Source organism: Fundulus heteroclitus, chromosome 20 (assembly GCF_011125445.2).
Source record: "Fundulus heteroclitus isolate FHET01 chromosome 20, MU-UCD_Fhet_4.1, whole genome shotgun sequence".
Taxonomy (NCBI): Eukaryota; Metazoa; Chordata; class Actinopteri; order Cyprinodontiformes; family Fundulidae; genus Fundulus; species Fundulus heteroclitus.
In genome coordinates, this window is record NC_046380.1 from 36,742,002 (window position 1) to 36,762,493 (window position 20,492).

The 20,492-nt window shown below is 40.3% G+C and overlaps 1 protein-coding gene across 1 annotated transcript in view; it reads left to right on the forward strand.

Annotated features, from left to right (window-relative positions):
- Positions 1–20,492, forward strand: part of cdh4 (cadherin 4, type 1, R-cadherin (retinal)) — a 370,809-nt gene that overhangs the window by 256,421 nt on the left and 93,896 nt on the right. Inside the window, exons 6-7 of the mRNA XM_012862220.3 lie at positions 660–815; positions 17,181–17,325. Coding sequence (XP_012717674.2) covers positions 660–815; positions 17,181–17,325 — 301 coding nt within the window. The remainder of the gene's footprint in view (positions 1–659; positions 816–17,180; positions 17,326–20,492) is intronic.

A 20,492-nucleotide genomic window follows, 5' to 3' on the forward strand; every position in this document is an offset into this window, starting at 1 on the left:
CTATCAAACTACCCACATAGTCTTGCTTTTCTTTCAACCCGTGGCTTCATGTTGGCATCGGGGTTTTTTTTTTTTTTTTTGCTTGTTTGTTTTGTTGTGTTTTGATGGTTTACAGGCCTGGCAAAAGTATTCCTTGAACTTTGTCGTCTTCTGTCACATTATAACCACAAATAAATGTGTTTTAGTGAAATTGGATAGACCAATAGAAGTCGTGTTTAACCACAGCGAGAGGAAAATTAATATGATTTCCGCATTGCTTTTTACAAATAGAAATCTTACCAGCCTATAGCAGCTGCTGTGGTCCAGAAAGACATCCCCACTGCATGATGCTGCCACCGCCACGTTTCACTGTGGCAGATGATGTGTTCAGGGTGATTAGCAATGTTATTTTTCTCACACACATTTTGCATGCAGGCTAAAAAGTAAAATTTCAACTTAAGTTGATCTATAAATTAGAATCCTTGTCAAATACGTTGACTTTCAAAGATCAAGGGATAAGACTTCTGCAGTGATGCTTTGCAAGTCACAAACTCCTGCCTGCACATTTATTTTTTGTTTTGTTTTACTTTTTTATAGCAAAGTGTAAGAAAAGTCTGAAAAGCTGGGACTAAAGAACAGATTTTCCTCTCTGTTGAACTTGTTTGTCTGAATCTCCTCAGATCCGCTCGGATCAGGATAAGGACGTTGGCATCCGCTACAGCATCACAGGCGCCGGAGCCGACCAGCCCCCGAGTGGAATTTACAACATAGATCCCATCAGCGGCAACATGTTTGTCACCCAGCCCCTGGACAGAGAGGAGAGAGCCTCCTTCCACGTAAGGAACAACATCTTGCCTGTTTCTGTCGCCACTCCATCTCTAATTACGTCGATCTCGTTATTTCGCCGCTGCCCCTGTTGAAATGTACCTCTGCTTTCTCCCGTCTCCCCGTGTTCCTTTTATCCCAACGCCACCGTTGTCTCTGCTCCGCCACATTCAGAGGAGTTGCCCTTCTGTGTGCCTTCAATCCCGGCTTCTCGAAAACTTTAATGATCTTGAAGTCAACGATGAAAAGAAGAATGCCGTGACAAAACACACTGACACTCGCGCTGGCGTTCGCCATAGATTGAGCTGCGGAGAGCAGCGAGGGACGGGTGGGATTGAGACAAACAGAGACAGCCAAGGTGGCGTGAAGAGAAACGCTTGTCTTTGTTCCCACCGTCAGCACTAATGAGCAGATGCAGCTTCAGATGTGTGCGTATGTCTCTGTGCGTGGCTTGCAGATTGATAAATGTTTGTTTATGCCTTTCGGCAAGCTCAGGCCTTTCCCCCCCCTGTCTGATCGTGTGCCTCCACTTTTCTTTGGTGCGATGCAGGTCCTCTCATTACCTAATGTACCCTGAGCAGCGGCGCTGATCAATGGGGCAGGCTGACAGCTGTACAGTCAGCCGGCATGTGGCCTATAGGATTTGCAACACGCAGAGGAAGCCGCGGGGTTGAGTTCACGACAGGCCTTCTCTCTCTCTCTCTCTCTCTCTCTCTCTCTCTCTCTCTAGAACACTGGGTTAAACGGCTTCTGTAGATGTTCAAATTAAATATGCGGACCACTTGAGACGCGCGTTAATGCTTGCCCGTCGGCTTCTTTATGCGCATTAGAGGTTTCAGTTTATATCAGCCCAGACTAACACCTGCACTTGAGGTGAGCGCTGGTGTCGGGCCTCAGCGCTCGCATGCTTGTCAGCGTGATCGATGGCTGTGCTGCCGATAGAGCTAATTCTGAGGCGCGCTTCCCTGTTTGGAGGCAAGATGGAAAGCAGGAAGTTATTCTCTGTAGTGGGCACACAGTGGGAACATTAGTACGATAGCTCTAAAAAAAGTTGACACGCCCCTGTTAAAATACCTTTTTTTTTTGTGATATGATAAATCATTTCAAAACTTTTAGTGTATTCTGTACAATTCAAGGTAAAAGCAAACCTGTTACAGGGAGAATTATTTTTTTTTAAAATAACAAGCGCCATTAATCTGATTGCATACCTGTGAACTCCCTTAGAATACTGCTTTATATATGCAGATTTTGATCCAGTCATAACATTTTTGGCCTGATCTTCAAAAAGGTTTATGTGTATAAATGAATGTCTAAACTAATGGGCGTGTGCAAAGCTGAGCTTCATACCAGGTGCAAAGGGATTTGCATGAGTGGAACAGCAAGTGCCTCGCTTTTGGGGTGTGAGTTCGGGGTTATATTGATCGACCCGTAACGCTGACGGGGGCTTGGCTCGTCTATCATGTCTTGACATCATCGGGTCCAGGTAAGAAGTCTTGCTGCGCACAACTTTTTTTTCTCCTTCATAGAACGCTGAAATCGTAGACATTTTCAGGGACAGCTTTTGCCGGGGACAGGTTGTCTAAAACAGGGATTGTCTCTTGAAATCGGGGGCGTCTGGTCAACGGCATCATGCTTGTCGCCCACTCACTGTCCACTGCTAGAACTGCAGGACTTCTTCACACCAAAGCTGACCCAGACACAGAGACACATTTCCCCTCTGTAGTACTAAAAAGGGACAACTTTCTTTCCGTTTAATCCAAACGCATTTTAATCCGATCGCTGAAGGTTGCGCATGCAAACAAGCTCCTGTCATTAACCAGCTAACGAGCTAAGAGCCGGATTACGAGCTACCAGGCTGACGTTAAGGATGCATGCCGAAGATGTGCTTCGGGGTGCAGGACTCCGCTCACGGCCCGCGAGCCAAGAGCTGTCGTGTTTTCGTCATTGTAACGACTTACACCGCCGTTGAAGCTCCCTTCACCCTCATCAGTGACTCCATGTTGTTTCAGCTCCTGTATCACTGTGGAGCTCTCGTGTCATGTCAAATCTCGAATGTTACTTTTGGTTTTGTGGACTCAGTTCAAGTCGCTTTCTCTGTGCCGTTGCGTTCAACTCGCTCTGCAGCCAGTCAGCATTGACGACGCTGTGCAGGTGAGATAAACGGCTCTGCGACATGGCGAGTCGCGCGACAAATCACCGATGAAATTCGTTACCAATGATATTAATTGCCGATTTTTATCGACTTAATCAATTCGTTGTTGCAGCCCTCTCCTCAACTACTCCTCAGCTTGCCATTCATCCTCAAACCAAACCGTTTTCACCTAACATAACTGATGAAAAACTGAACACAGACGGTCACCAGCTGGCAGGTAGCTGCTGCTCTTCCCACAGTAACACCAGGCTCACACTGAATACAGTGCAGATTCAGTTCCGGTGCCGCAAGGAACACAAATCATTTAAAAGCAATGTGTACAGCTAATCCACTAAACAAAAAGTTCACCAGTTAGCGGATTAGTAGATCTGTGCCCTCCACTGTGCAGGTGCAAACATATACATGCAATATAAATACTTTAAAATGGATCTCTTTTTGTATTACTTCATTTCTAAAAGTTTTCACACCACTTGAACAGTTTTACAGTTTCCCATGCTGCAACCACAGCATTTTAGAGAAAAACTAGCATCATGAAGGCCAAGAAACACAGCAGAAAGGTCGGGAAAAACGTTGTAGAGATGTTTAAAACAGATGCGGCTTATAAAAAAATATCTCTAGCTCTGGACATGTCCTTCCATACCATCCAAAATTGGAAAGACGTCACAACTGCAAGACAGGCAATCCCCTAAATTTACAGGGGCCAGTCAGTTTGGGGGAACGGGAAGCATGCCGAAGAAGGTGTAAAGATGTGGAAGAAAGGTACTGTAGTCAGATGAGACTAAAATTAAACATCTTGCCCTACAAGCAAAAAGCACTATTAGTGGTGGGAAAAAAAAAAATGCACATGATTTTAAATACACCAACATGAACAAAGTAAAACAGTTTGGTGGTAGCATCATGCTGTGGTGCTGTCCAAGAGGGACGGTAAAGCTGATGACCTGCTGACTAAAAATACACTTCAGAATATTCAGTTTTTTATGTGTAAAACCATGTACGTTAGCACATTCACTTAACACTTATATGCTACTTTGTGTCACATATAAATCTCTCTTAAAAACTAGTCCTAATGTGACAAAATCAGAAAATTTTAAAGAGGTATGAATCCCTTTTTTTTTAGATGCACTGTACTAATTATCTTTGCTCAGCTTCTTTAACTGAATTTATGCGTTTGTTTGTTGTCTTTCCATTCCTGCTCTTACGCTCAACCAGCAAACTGGGATCAATAAAGCGGACAGGTTATCGGCCCCTGGAAAAGTGCAGCTTGCTCTGAGAACGCTTCCTGTTTGACGCAGCCCGGGTTGTTTGGCACTTCAGCTTGAATGCACCTCCCATTTAAACTGCGTGGTCCCATGCTGCCTTTGATGTGATGTATGATTTAGCGTGAGAGAATGTAGCCAGCGTTTGACTCAGGGGAAATTTTGTCCATGGCTTACTTTCTTCCGACTTGACAGGAAGTTCCCGGCTCTGCTAAGCGCTCCCGGGCCAAACTTTGCTTGTTAGTTTTTGGTTCAAGTGGAAAGAGAGGCGCGGCTGCTGTTTTTGACAGACTAGCATCAGGGGAAAGGGCTCTGTGAGGTGAGCAGTGTGGGCGTCAGCCTGAGTTGCAGATTTACCCAGCAGCTTTAGCTGGGCTCGCAGAAAAACATGCAACTAGGAATTCTTGATTTGCTTGTTTTGAATTACGGTAAATTTACATGGAAATGTATTTATTTTTTTATTTTTTGCAATGTGCATGTGTTTTTCCTGGTTTTAATCTCTTATGAGGAACACATAACAACTGGGTGAAATTCTATCAATGATGTAGTATCATCATCAGCCTCATCAAGCTTTTGATGTTGTTTAAATACTCCATGTAATCTAGGGCATCTTGAGGCTTTCTAGCAGATGTTTAATGTGACTTGTTTTTTAGATTCAACACACAACTTCTGTGTATTGAGGGAAATCACATCAGGGTACAAAGCATCCACGGAAAAGAAAAAAAAAAGCAATCAAACAAAGAAGTCACGGTAATGTTGCAGATGTTAGATTTTGGTTACCTCATTGAATCACTCATTGTGTTCCCCACTGCCACCCAGGAAGTCTTCCTTTTTCTGACTTACAATCCTGACTCTGCTCAACCCTGACTTTAACTCGGGGTTAAACTGCGTTGTCAGTCTGCAAACTTTCCAGCTGAAGGTTTCAAGCTGCCAAGGTTTGCATGGATATTGTGCACAAAGAATAAAAAAAGGCATCACAGTTCATTTCTGAAGAAGAAGACTTCACAGGAAGTAGGAGAACAAGTGCTAATGCTGGATTTTCTATAATACAGACCTATCATGTTGTTTTAGAGGGTGGATTATTGTGTACTTCCTATCACTTTAAGATCATATGTGAAGAAAATCTGTCCTGCAAATTTCCAGATAGCTCCGATTTAAATTCCCCATAAATTATGGGAAGAAGAAAAGTATTTCAGCACAGTAAGTAAGTGATCTACTGAATCCAGTCCTATCCTATATTAATAACCGCCTTATTGCGTACAAATTAGCACAATTTGAAGGACATTATCATCTTAACTGAAATGAATCACTGTGAGGCAAATTGTAACACAGTGTTACAACTAAACCGTTTAAGTGTTCTACATATACTGTGTACAATACACCCTTCCTGATACCTGTTTCCTCACTGCAGAGTTACAGCAAAAAACAAAAAACAAACAAAAAAAAAACAATGAGATGAGAAGGAAGGAAATGACTGATTAGATTTGTAATTTAGTGAAAGTAAAGACTAAAACATTGAATATTAAAAAATAAATGGGTAAATAAATTGTTATAATAACAGAAATTACTGAAAATTGACATGTTTGAAGATTTAAATACAATCATTATTTTTTTATGTTTCAGTTTAAAATTGCAATGTTGGACATTTGATCAGAGGTGGAATAGATATGTGTAGATAGTACCTATCTGTGTTTTATTGATGCATAATGAACAGATAAAAGGGAGTAAATTGGTATTGTATAGTGTATCTTTTGATAGACTTGTATGTAAATATTTATATTAATACACAGTATTATAGCAAGTGTTAAAATAACACCTCCATCTATTACAAGTTACCCAGCCAAGGGGTAAAATTGTAACTTTCAGGAATGCTGTAAAAAAAGAAAAGAAAAACAGGTAGCTAAAACATGCTTTCAGTGTTTATGATGGTCTTTAATTTAAAAAAATATATTTAAAGTTTTGTATTTTCATTATTTTGTTAAATAAAACAACAAATAAATTCTCCCCCATACTCTTATTTTACACAAACTTATCTTTGTACTACTGAAGAGTAGCAGTATTTAAATTCCCAATTAAAAAAGAATGTAGACCCTTAGCTTAACTATGAGCTTTACAAATCCATCTTAAAAAAATTAATAATAATAAATTGCCACTTTGCTGTAAAATGCATTCCTTGGTGCTGACGTTGGCTCTGGCTCTATTTGCTCCTTTACCAATAGGAGTAAATGTCCTCAAGGTGGTTACAAATTTATGTCCTGTGGCAGACCACTTCTTTTTAACTTGGTAGCACTTGAGCACGGTTCTTTCATTTAGTGGTTAGGACAAATCAAGCTGAAAATCATCCGACAGTTCAAGCAACACAAAAAAATTGATCGTATTTCACCAGCAACCTGAAAGTAGTGGTTCATGGAGACAGAGACATTATTTTTAAACATAGACATTCACACAATCGACGCCTTAAGGCCTTTGGCTTTGCTAAAAGAGACTTAAAGCTCAGGTCAAACTCTCCCATAATCAATACTCGATGTTAGCTGAAAGGATTACTGCAACTAGAGCTGATTAGGACAAGTTCACCCTGAACAAGAACCTCTTTCAAAAGACAGTCCAAGCAGGAACTGAGCTGATTTAGTTCACACTCACAAAATCCAAACTAAATTCACAGTCACAATATGAACTAAGTCCTCTTCATTTATGAACATTTCTATAAAGTTTTAAATAACAAGATTTCATTACTGAACATCATGCCTACTGGGTTGGTTAGATTAATTGGAGGCACAGCTCTCAGTATATTTTAAAGCACTCTGCTTCCTTGTGGGAAATCATGAAAGCAAAATCAAAGAAAAGCCCAGATACCATGAAACTGAAGTCTTTGGCAATATTAACCATTGTTAGATTTGGAAGAAAATGGGAAATATTCAAGATTAAAAACATCATTTCAACTCTAAAGAACGTTGACAGCGGTGTCATGTTGTAAGGGTGTTTTGTTGCAGCGGGACTGATGCTCTTCAAAAAAATGGATGGCATCACAAGAAGAAAATCAACACGTGGAATTACTGAAGCAACATCTCGAGACATTTGCGAGGAAATTAAAGCTCAGACGAGAATGGGTCACAAAGGGGAAATGCTGCGACTCATAAAAACGGTAAAGTTTGCCTGAAAGGTTTAGTGTTTTAAAGCTTTTATTCACTCTCAAATAGATGGTTATTTAATGAAGCAAAGGAGAGGTCTGCACAATCTAAGTTCATCATGTAGAAAACCGAATTTTTACATCAAAATGCTAATTGAAACCAGTTTATGAGCAAAACTGCTTCAAAGAAATTCATACTTCACACAAGACCAAGTTAATTGACTTTATTTGTGTGTTTATTTGGTTATTAGTTAGTAAAAAAATTGCTTATTCTAATCATTTTAACATCTAACACATAATAGAGGTGATATGGTTACTTGCTTTATGCACCTTTGTATTATTAACGTTTTGTAAAGCTGATTAAACTGAACTTCATGTAATCAATGGTTCTGAGTCATAAAACGGCTCTATTTTTCACTAATATGTGGTCGGGGTGATGGTTTGTTTGTTTCTTCTCCTTAATGGTTTTTGTTTCCTGCTAGGAACCAGAACTTCCACCACTCTGTTAATTATAGCCACAAATCAATGGAAGCGGTCCAGACAGGGACTGACGTGCCAATTAGTTGCAGTTTCTAGATGTTGGTAATCTTCCCATACACTGCTGTGTCTGAAATCTACAGTGTTTTCTTTTCTTTTTTTTTTTAACTTACACTTGATGCAAAGCCAAGCTGCACACTTGGTTTTATTCTTTGCACCAAATGGCAGGGATGGAGAGAGGGGAGGCATTGTAACTTTGCATCGCCTTAGATTTATTTCTTCTTTTTAAGCACTTCTGTAAATATGAGGAATAATTCTTGGAAACAACTTTTGACACCAATAGAGCTGTAATGGCAGTTTATAAATGCGCTGTTAATTATTACATTTATTTTGTAAACGGTACATTCTTTACGAGAACTAATCCATTCATACACATGGACAGGAGGCTGAAACGGTGGCAGCAAAGTTATGGAGAGGGTGCGTTTCGGATAGAAGAATTTTGTCCTGTGTGTCTTGTGAATGGGTATTAAATTGCATCCCACCTTGACTTTTAAATAACAACTTTTTATTCCTTTATATACCATATTTTTCATCCTGATCGGACCCCTGAGCTGTCTACAAGACTGCCTGACTGTAATGTCGAAACTAGAAGTGCATTCATGTAAAGGCCCCCACATAGTCGGGCGTAGTTCAATCAGCGCAGGTATGTGCAGAGCTTGATTTTTACGACTTCTCGGTGGGGAGAAGTCTTTACATTGAACTGTTTTATTGGTGACACAGAGCTTGATACACTGAGCTGCTCCATGCAGACGGTCGTAAGGATCCGCGGCTTCACAGTCTCTCTCTGTTCTCACTGACAGGTGTGCGGTGGGAGCCTGCTGGAAAAGATCCGGCTCTAAGAGCTCAGCTAGCTAATCACACATTTTACCCACTGGCAGAAAGTGTGGGAATTGTAGGAATTTGCCACAAGAAAGTGTAGGCAACAGTACGCTCGACTATGAAGGGTAAAATGTCCACGGAGAGTCAGCGTGGAGTCTGCCAATGTCACAGTATGCCTGAGTAATTGGGATCTTTTAGGCAGCCCGCACCCGGAGTACGCACTAGCAACAATAGACCTAGTAAGTTAAGTCAATATAAAAGTTATGTTTATTTTGGCCTTATCTTAGAAGGGGGGAGTGATATTACACTATTGAGAAAAATATTTAGTGCGCCTTATAATCCGGTGCACCTTATATGAGGACAAAGAAGTGCATAGACACGTTAATTCACTGGACGCCTTATGGTCTGAAAAATACGGGAAAAATCAGATTTTTAAAGTGTTTTTTAAATTATTTTCTTGATTTTTCGAATTTCATTTTAATTATCATTTTCCCTTTTGATCTTTGTTGTGTCTGCCACTGGGACTGCAGATGAACATTCGCTGGAAGAAAGTTGCATTCTGGTGTGCTACCTATTGGCTCTTTAAATTCAATACTGTTGTTGTTGTTGTTGTTTTTTTTTTTGTAAATGGTTCGGCATATACAAGCAAATAAAATAAAAATAAAACATTTCCATTCTATCCATCTGTTGCTTGTCTTTTTAAAGAAAATGCAACTCACATTAGAAAATGCATCATAAGTGTATAGAACTTATTCATTTCATAATAGTGTGTGAATGAAATATATGATATCCATAAAACCTATGGGTTAAAAGCTGAAAATGAATAGAATAAAACTGTGTTAAAACAAAATGAACATGCATCAATGTGTATTTTCAAGTGGCTTTGGGTAGACTCAGCCAATTGGTTCTGATTGCGTCCTGAGTCCTGAGAATTATATTTTTATATCTGTTGCACATATTGAACGGTATAGTTGGATACATTACACACATTTGCATATGCCATTTGCATATGTAACATTATATATCTCCACCACCATACTCACACTAACACTTTTTTCTTATTCAGTCGCACAACCCTCAAAACATACATGAATATATTCCGAGAGACAGAGAAGCGTATTCACAGAAATGCTAATATAAAGATGAATACAAACACCAAGATACTAAAGAACAGCAGGAAACGAAGGGGACCAAACACACAAAAACACCAAAAAGCGTCATTATCACACGTTCAGAGCCATGCACTGAAGCAGCCACACATTCTCAGCGTGCAATGTTCGCAGCTGAGAAAACAGATTGGCTTTGTTTGTTTGTTGGGTCTCCTCTCCCTGTTTGTTTGCTGTGCTTCAGCCAATGGAAAACCAGCATCTTGAGGATCATTAAGGGGCTAAAGAGAGCTCTTTTGATCAGCTGGGTGCGCCTTCCAAAGCATGCATCTTCTGTGCTCATCAGTGTCCGTGTTAATATGCATAAACATGTGTCTGAATTGGTGTTTGGAAGCGTTGCTGGGGATGCTCGAACGGCCGAGCGTCTGGGATGGGTTGCAAACATCCATGACAGGCGGCCACAGAAACCCAAGATGATTAGTGGTGCTTTGCAGAGAGCAGGTGCCACCATTCAGTCTTTTTTTGTTGTCCCACAATTCATCACGGTTTCCTGTAAATACGCTGACAGGCGGATCCGCCTCGACTGTGTGCAGACAAAATATTTGCCTGCCAGCATGTCGGCTTTGGACGCAGTGGGAGCCCTCCTACGTTTAGCATGCCAAGTTGTGACTGACTAACATTTCTGTCATGGGTAAAGTGAGTGATTGAGATTAATTCACGGTGAAGAAGGAATTCCCACATAGGTTTCTGTCTGTTTTTGCTTTTTTGTATCACTGTAATGTTTCAGATTATCAAACATTATTCAGATTATGTATAATTCAAATATCCATCCATCCATTTTCTATCACGTCTATCCCTTATGGGGTCGCGAGGGGTGCTGGTGCCTATCTCCAGCTGTCAATGGGCGAGAGGTAGGGTACACCCTGGACAGGTCGGCAGTCTGTCACAGGGCAACACAGAGACAAACAAGCAATCTCCATAAGGAGAATTTTAGAGAGGCCGATTAACCTAATAGTCATGTTTTTGTCCTGTGGGGGGAAGCTGGAGTACCCAGAGAGAACCCATGCATGCACAGGGAGAACATGATAACTCCATGCAGAAAGATGGAGGGCAAGGGTAGGACTTGAACCCAGGACCTTCTTGCTGCATGGCAACAGCGCTACCCACTGCACTACTGTGCAGCCCTAATTCAAGAATGGTTTTAGTAAATACAAAATCAACTTTTCGAATGATCATGTATTTACAAAAAACAGTTAATACCAACCGGGTTCTATGTGAAAAACGTCACGGCGCAGCAACTAATCTTTATTTTTTATTTAAACGTTTCTCAGTTTGTTTCACAGTGACATACATTACACAGTACCAATAGCTAAGTGGGTACACTCCTTTAATCTTTTTTATCCATTTTTTTATCTTTTTAACACAGTTGTGGTCAGGTTCTCTTCTTCTGACTTTCTTCGTCCATTTTCTCCTGTGTTTCTCAAAGATCCGAGCTGATCCTGAGTCCTGAGGTCATTTTCTTTTTCCATATAAAAAAATTCTTCCATTATTACCCACCGTGCTCGGTATGTGGTTCAATATTGAAGCGCTTTCTTTTTTTTTTTTTTTTTTTTTTTTTTTTTTTTTTTTTTTTTTTCCCAGTGTCCTGTCTAGCACTATGGCAATAGGAATTGATATCTCAATGCCAGATGGAGCTCGACAGATTTTGCTTTTACAAGTGGAGCAAACAGCTTTCGCCATAGTGCTCCACTTGATTTATGCTTGTAAATAGCTTTATTATGATTCCTGCAAGGAGAATTTCAAATTATATGGACATGACAATGGGAGAGTAAAGGAAGAACAAAAAGTGAAAGAAAAGAAAAAAAAAAAGAGTAGAGGTGAAAGAAAGAGGAGATAAAAGGAAGAGAATGATAAAATGTCCTCTGTCTGCTCCATCACCTGGAAAGAGACACAAAAAGAACAGCACAACCAACAGACATTAAGCAACAGATACACTCTTATTACACCTAGATGCCATTGCTTAATCATATATATTAATATGTAAGCTGACATGTGTAATGTGATATTTGAAAAAATAAAGTGACACAACATAAATAAATAAATAAATAAATTATAAGATTACTGTATATAAGTGAACACTTAATACCTGGGACCCAGCACCAGTGGGAGATGTGAAACTGCACTAGTTTAGGTGAAGATTATCCAGAAATAGCTTGATAGTGATTGTGGAGAACCAAAGACCCACCTTCCCCGAGCACAGAGGCAGGCGTCAGGGGACCCGTAACCCCAGACTCCCAAAGGGGTCCCTAAAGCAGGTCGCCCAGGAGGGGCCGACACAGGATATCTGCAACCCCCCCCCCAAGGAAGGAGCAGAGACGACCCCGAGGAAATCCCCCAGCCACCGCAATGTCGACGCCCTCAAGAGCCGCGGAGACGAGCCCGTGGGCTCCGCCGGCAGCCAGCCCCGCTGAAGTGGTCCCGGCCATGGGCCCTGAGGGCCAGAGGCCCCAGGGGCGCCCCGCCCCCGCGACGAGGCGCTTTCTTATGAGGGCATTTTGACTGGCAACAATCAGGATTTTAAATAGGTAGATATCCTTCTTTTGAATGAGATCATTGCTAGTTAGTCCCAGGTACACAATGCAAGGGTCCATGGGGATCTTATATCGTAACACATCCCCCTAAGTTACAACCTGGTTTCAGAAGGTGTTGCCCAACGATGGGAATGACTGGCATTCCCATGTCTGCATAGCCTCCAGCATTGTTGTTGTGTACCCACTAATACAATTTTTTTAGTTGAAGAGTAAGTACAAAACGAAAAAAGCACATAATTAATTTCCAGCCAAACTCTCTCCATCCTGTAGAGGTTGAGGAAAACATGTTGCTTTTAGTAAGAGTTAAATCTACTATAAATCCTGTTTGGATTTGACACACAGTGTATTATTTCCATTACACTTTTCCAATCTCTTATACAGCTTTGAACTCATTTCCATCTGGTGATACTTCTTTCTTGACATCAGCGTTGGAGAAATGTCTTAGTTCTAAGTGTCTGAATGGATCTCCATCATTTGTATTAAATTATCTTTTGTTTTAAATATCCTCCCTTCTAAGAGCGTACACACAGCTGTTATTCACTTTTCCGTCCACTTTACAAACGTAGAGTCTATTTTCAGCAGAAACCTAGCTGTCTGGGGACGGCAAACAGAGCTTACCTTCTCCTTCTGATTTCTAGTTGTTTGACAACTTTGTTCCATATTTTCAATGTTTCCTACGCATCAAATGCTTTTTATGAAGTTGATCTGTTCATCCAAGCCTGAATCTGGAAGCAAACTGAGTTCAATTCTTAACCAAAGGTCAAGTATTAAAGTTGACCATCTTGTGATATAAATGTGTATTTTGTCTCAGATTACTGAAAGTTTTTTTTCCCAAATTTTGCTAACGTTCCGTGCAAGTAAAACTCCCAAGTATTTTATTGACTTTGTATCCCACTTGAGTTCATATTTATGCCTGATTTCCTTCTAAGTTTAAGGGAGAGTAACTGTGTTTTGTGATTTTTATTTTATACCCTGACAGCTTTCCATAGTTTTCCAAAACTGACATCAGTATAGGGAGAGTTACATCAGGGCTTTGGAGATATGCAATTACATCGTCTGCCAAAAGTCCAATTATTTGATTTCCTCACAATATTCCGATTCCTTTAAGCTCCTTGGTTTGTCTATTGATCTGAGCCAAGGACTCTATGAAAATTGCAAACTGTGAGAGGCAGGTGCAGCAACACTGGCATGTGCCCCTAAATAATTTCAAAAGTTTTTCCACAATGTCCATTCATTTTAATTCCAGCAGTTGGGTCTTTATATGATTGAATACACTTGATGAAATGACTGGTAAACCCAATTCTCTCCAGAATTTTAGATAAAAAGGACCAGGAGACTCAATCAATGCCCTTTTCTGCACCAAGGTCATTTGTTATTTTGCTCTATCAATAATGGGAAGAGTATACCTAATGTTGTCATGTGTTGATGTCTCGTAATGAAAATCTGTCTGGTCTTCATTTATCAGATCAGGTAAGAAGTGGTTCGATTCTTTTAGATATAATTGGACCCTTATTAAAGCGGCAGCTCGGCATAATTGAAGACCAACCATTATTAATTAAATACACCAACCTACAGCAGCTTAAGAGCCTCATATCAGAACATTTACTCACGTCAATCAACTCTGCGGTCACATCTGAACAATCGACAGGTTTAATGTCCGCTTCAATGAACACCAACATTTATACAGTATTCCCAGCGACATTCCAGTCTTTTCCCTCTTGGAATCTTTTTTTTTTTTTTTTTTTTTTGCCGTTTTTTTTTTTCACTGGATGATGGACCATTCTTCATTGTTTCGCTGGGTGATGCTAATGGTTGTTAGCGACTTCCTTGTTTTATCCCCTGCTGCACAGTGTGTACTTCCTCTGTTATTAAAAATAAACACAAAATGTTTTATTTACTCACAAATTGAGCAAAAACAAAACATAAAAAAACCAAAATAATAACTAATACACCAGCAGGATGTGATAATCTTTCATAAAAACTTTGTATGCAACCAGAGTGAGCTACTGATGTATAAATAAATAAAAAGTCAACTAACGTGGCTGTGCATCTTTAAGGGTTTTTCTATCGCCTCACATTTTGCCTCCTTCCTCTTATTCCTTGAGCAGTTCTTGAAATCAGTTTTAATGAACAGGCATTGACAGTAAGTAGGCATCCTTAAACAGATGTGTTTTGAGTTTAGGCTTGAAGTTAGAAAAGGTTTCAGTATTTAGGACGTTCGGAGGAAAAGAGAGTTCCAGAGTTTAGGAGCAGAGCGGGAGAAAGCTCTGCTCCCCATGGTGCTGAGGAGGTAAGCAGGAACAGCAAGGTGAATAGTAGAGGAGGATCTAAGGATGCAGGAGGGAGGGGTGATGTCAAGGAGATCGGAGAGTTAGGGGAGCGAGGTTGTGGATGAGCTTGAATGTGTACAGAAGGATTTTGAATTATATTCTGATTCTAATTGGGAGGCAGTGGAGCTGCTTTAGGACTGGGGTAATGTGGTGAAATGAGGGGGTTTTGGCAATAATGCGAGCAGCTGCATTCTGAACCACTTGAAGCTTATGGAGTGATTTTTGAGAGAGGCCAAAGAGAAGCGAGTTAGAGTAGTTGATGTGGGAGGTGAAAAGGCTATGGATATGAACTGACGCAGAGTGCGGGGAAAGGGAAGGACGAAGACGATTAATATTCCATAAATGAAAGGTATGCAGACCGGGTGATGTTATTGATGTGAAGAGGTGAACAATAGAGTGCTATCAAGGATGACATCCAGACTCTTGACCTGAGATGAAAGGGAAACCTTGGTGCCATCAACTGAGAGAGAGAAACTGTCAACTTTGGATAATACAGATTTGGTTCCTACAAGGAGAAGTTTTATCCCTATTTAGTTTTAAGAAAGTAGTGCTGAACCAAGATTTTATTTCGGATAGGCAGAAGGTGAGTTAGGAGGCAGGGCATATAGAATTTGGCTAGTATTTATACTTGTTGTGTCCTTAGAGTAGTTTAAAATTGTATCCCAGTCCCCAGCATGAACTAATATTGTCAACTCATCTTTAAGTTTGGACTTTGACTACACCACCACTCCAAATCTTCTTTTACTGTGCTATTAAGAGTACTAGTTATTGTACTTAGGGTTATATTCCTGCCACACAACCCGGGTCCTCTTAAGCTTAAGATCAGAAATGGATGGCCAGACATTCTCCTTCAGGACTTTCTGGTAAAGAACACAATTTGTTGTTGCATGAATTAGGCAAGTTTATCTGGTCCTGGAGCAGCAAAGCAGTCCAGATCCTCCGAATAACACCACCATGTTTGATTGTCAGTATAATAATCTTTCTCTAAGGGAGTGTTAGTTTTATACTAAATGTAATAGAGCCAAAAATCTTTCAAGAAGTTCCACATCTTATTATGACCGGTTTACACCATGTGATTTTGGGACGTGGTCTAAGACGTGGTCTGTAGAAAATCGTGGAGAAATATTTGGTCGTGGCTCTATTTACATTTATTTAAATTGTTTTGTTCTTCATGAAAGGACATTGTCTTTTGATTAAACAGATCCATCCATAGAGAACTGTTTAATGTATTACTTTACTATTTTTATTAAACTTATTTGATTGTGGTTTTGTAGAATTTGGGATTGAAGAGTAGCACATGTGGCTAACCAGCTGAATTTGTTTGTTCATTTCTGCTTATCTTATTGTTAAATTATGAGCCTAGATTTAAATGAGGCGAGAGAGGCCCACAGAGCTAATGCACGAATTTTGGTAAACCAGCCTCTCCTGAAGAGTTTCACTACCATCGGATGTTTTGACAGTTTGGAGAAGTTCTTTTCCCTTGAGAAATTAATTCTCATTGGAAATATTTTATTTAGGTTTTTATATATTTGCATTTGTTATTTGCATTTATTAGGGTTGTCTTTAGGATAGGTGTTTTTGATCTGCACATTTAAGTGTGATAAAGAAGCAAAAACCAGAGAAATCTGTTTCTCACCGCACCATTAATCGTAGGCAGCAGTGGGCGTTAGGTTCCAGGGCTATTACTAAGGTTCGTGTAGTGTTGGCAATCGTTAGTATGGTTTGGTGGGGAGTTTAAAGGGTGCAGGCAGCAGTGGTGAAGATTAAGACATCCAACTGTAGATGATGATTGCTTTTGTCAGTCCCCCCTGCTTAACACCACACTCCCCCACCTGCCTCTTTGTATTTCCATCCCTCATTTGGTTCCACAAGCCTCTGCCACTCTCCTCTCCTTTCCATCTCCTACATCTTTTTTTTTCTGCTCCACTTCTTTTCCCTTTCATTCTCACCATCTTTTCCATCTCTGTTCTCACACTATGTCTTACAAAGAAGCGGCTCATCAGACAGAGACATCCATCGAAATGTCTGGTTTTGTCAAAACAAACTGAGACAAACATTCTCCCTGAATAAAAGAAAAAAAAACAACGCTTTAGCAGCAACACCTCTCTGATGTTTTCAGGCCTCTGGCTGTGCTAACAACATAATAAATGTTGTTTGTGCGTCTGGAACATTTCACTATTTTGCCCCCTCTGTGTCAAAGCTCCCCTTGCCAAGATATCAACTGCAGGCTTTTGCCCCAATGAAGTTGGCTGTACGCCAGTTAAATGAAGTTGCCAATTAGCAAAGTCAAGGTTGCATGTATTGTTGAGATTGTTCCAGTCCAGAGACTCTGCAGAGTCTCGCATCAGTCAAGCCGGAAATGACAGTAGGGGCCACGTTAGGAATATCCACAGATGCTTCTGTTTTGCTCTGAATGCTAATGATTCTCTTTCTCGCTTTTGTTTTTATGCGTTTGCAGCTGCGAGCCCATGCGGTGGACATGAATGGGAACCAGGTGGAGAATCCGATAGATCTGTACATCTATGTGATCGACATGAACGACAACAGACCCGAGTTTCAAAACCAGGTTTACAACGGCTCAGTGCCTGAAGGGTCCAAACCAGGTAAGAGGGTCAACAGCTCTACATGAGAATACGGCGATATATGGCAGATTATGTGGAACTGAGCTGTGATTTGGACACATGAAGCATTGAGTCCGTTTCAGAAGAGGGCCATTTGTTTTTGGTTGGGCTTTTTTGCAGTTATTTACGTAGATATTGTTGTAGGAAAATGACACAGCGCTTTAGAAATAGTTATAAAGGAGAATCTAAAAACTTTGCTGTGACATTGTATTAAGCCACCCTAAATGTGTTCTTGGTGGATCCACTTTTCACTGCAAGTTAAATCTTCAGACAGTAATCCTTGCTCATTCTTTGGAAAATTGTTAAAGCTAAATCAGATTAGATGTAGAGTGACTATGAACGGCAATTTTGAATTCTTGTCACAGATTCCTAATTGTGCTTTGATCTGGCTTTTGACTTGGCTATTTTAATACATATGTGACTTTAAGTGAACCATTCCATTGTAACTCTCTGGCTGTACGTTTAGACCTACTTTTATATGTTTGCTGTGTCTCCTGCTTTGCTTGTTGCAAACTGAAAATGCAGTATCAGGTTTGCATGTTTAATCCTAGTCCTGTCCAAAGATTTTCCCACCTGAACCGTGGACCTCTGCAGCTCCTCCAGAGTTACAATGGGCCTCTTGGCTGCTTCTCTGATGAATTCAAAAAAGAAAAGTCCTGAATCAATCACTGTGACAGAATCTATATGAAGCGTGAATGCATTGATGATATTTCAGCCGTTTCATCGAGTTACTCAGAACAAAGCCCGTGCTCAGAAACGGCACATTACACGTTGCCTTCAGACATGAAGAACAGGGGGTATCGTTGCTTTTACTCATAGGAGAACTTAGTGCACTCAGACTTGACTTCATTTCTAATTGTCTGAGTCACACGGAGCCATAAAGTACCTTTAAATGCCAGAAAGTAATAATTTATTATTAAAACCATTAAAATTAATGCATAAAAAATAATCACTTCAACTAACACTTCTGTGTGGTTTCAAGCTGTTCTCTGCTGAGGATTACTAATGCAATAATCCATCTGGAGCCGGCTCTAGACTGATTTATGAGTTGCTAAAAGGTTTTAATGGATTAGTTATATTTAATTAATACCATGAATTGCAGGAAGAAAAATGTTTTGAGTTGCTTTAATGCCTGGACCCTTATTTCTCAAGGATCCTACCCATTAGTCTCCCCAATCAAATGTTATCACATGATCCCTCAAAAAAAAAAAACCTTTTGTGAGGATTTCACTCCTTTCAGACGGAGCTGACTTCCTGGGATATTTTTTGCCCCGGCCCTGGCTGCATGCATCATTATCAGAATCTGCAGAGCATGGCGACGTGCAGACCCTCCCTCCCGAGTTAGGGAGCAGAGTTTGTGGTCAGCTCGAGACCAGAGACATGAGCGGAATGCTCAAACATTTCTCCCGTCTCGACAGGAGGAACCCATGTTCTAACAATCAGACCCCAAGGACCCATGTTTGTCTTCATAGCGATCAGATATTGTTCTGCTGCGAAGTTTAATCTCAGGGGGATTTGTAAACAATATAGGAAGGCGCGTTGTGGATGTGTGTGCATGGATGAGCGAGTATGCGGTTGTGTGTGCTTGTCTTCTACTCAGTGGAGCGTGGGTCTATCTACAGAGCTCCTAATTAGCGGGGGCAACCAGACATTCCAAAAGCTCCCTCCTTTGTTTTTTTTTTTTGTTTTTTTCAATCTGAGGCTCTCTGCGTGCTTTAAAACGAGAGCAGACGACGACAAAAGTGTTTTGTACTGAGCAGAATGAAATCTGTGGTTCTTATTAACAAGAAACGCATCCCACTATGAGCAGAGTAATTGCTCTTCCCTTTCATTGAGCAGTCTGTGCCATGTATTATTTGTTTGTGGGGAACACTCTGTTAGGTGTTGTGAGTGTGGTGTCAAAAAAAGAGAATAGTATAAGTGAAGAGTTCAGCCCTTTTTGTCTCCTCTTTTATGGAGCCATTGTTCCCTGAACTGCTGAATTTTAATTATCGAAAAAAAAAAAAAGACAATGTTTTTGCCTAATTGCCTTTTTAGTTGAAGGAAACATGAAGTGATTGTGATTCATCTCCAGTTGAGTCTCAAGGAGACATAATTTCATATTTTTCTGGGCTATTTAAGCCCTTAATATATCCCGCGCCAGTTAAAGATTTTACTCACCATAAACGTACCTAGTTTATACCTGGAGTTAATTGGCTCACATTTTTTGCTGAGATGGTTTTTATAGCCTACGGCTCTGATTTCTTCCCTGCAGTTAAAGAACACGGCCACATCTGAGATATGAACCCAAGATGAAGTACATTAATAATGTCAGATCTGACTTTGACTTTCTTTTCCTCTTGAAGGAGTACAATTTCCACATCAAAACTTAAGGCAAAATATATCCAAAAAGAATTAATCACTTACTGAGGTTAGGTTTAGTTGCTTTACCTGAACCATCCTATTAGAGATCCCCCCTCCCATATTGTTGTTGCTCCGATTCTATCATATTATCTGCTTTAAATATCCAGTACCATTCTATAGCGTCCATATGTTTTGACTTAAAGATGAATAAACCATAGACAGTGTCAGCTGTAGTGTTTATTGAGTAATGTTTTCTTCAGCTTAAATAGTTATATATGAACAATAAACAGCAAAATGATCCTTTCATGCCAATATTTACGTTCTTGTGAGCTTCGGACCTGCTAAAGCTGATATACGGACCGTAGAAATGGAGGCGAAGAAGAGGCTGAAGCTGAAGGGGGGGTAGTGTAAAACATTGGTGAAGTTGTCTGAAAATAAATTACAGTCATCAACCTAATTACTTGGTGATAGTGCAGTTTGAATGACATTATTTTTAATATTCGGAACATTAAGAGAAAAAGGAAAAAGAATAACAGTTGCGTTAAATACATTTTTAGCTGGAAAAGGAGTAGGCAGAAGAAATGTTATGGATTCCTGCTCTCTCATATATTTGAGGTCTCGTAATGCCCAGACAGAAAGTGAACCCGATATTCAGCCTGACATGGTGTTGCGTTTTAAAAGACTTATTGAAAAAACCTGCAACAGGCAGTAAAAACCTCTGCAGATGTGAGCAGCCAGCTCTCAAACCTCACCAGATGGAGGTGACAGGCAGGAAAGGCACAGGCTGAAGACAGGTGTGAGAGGCA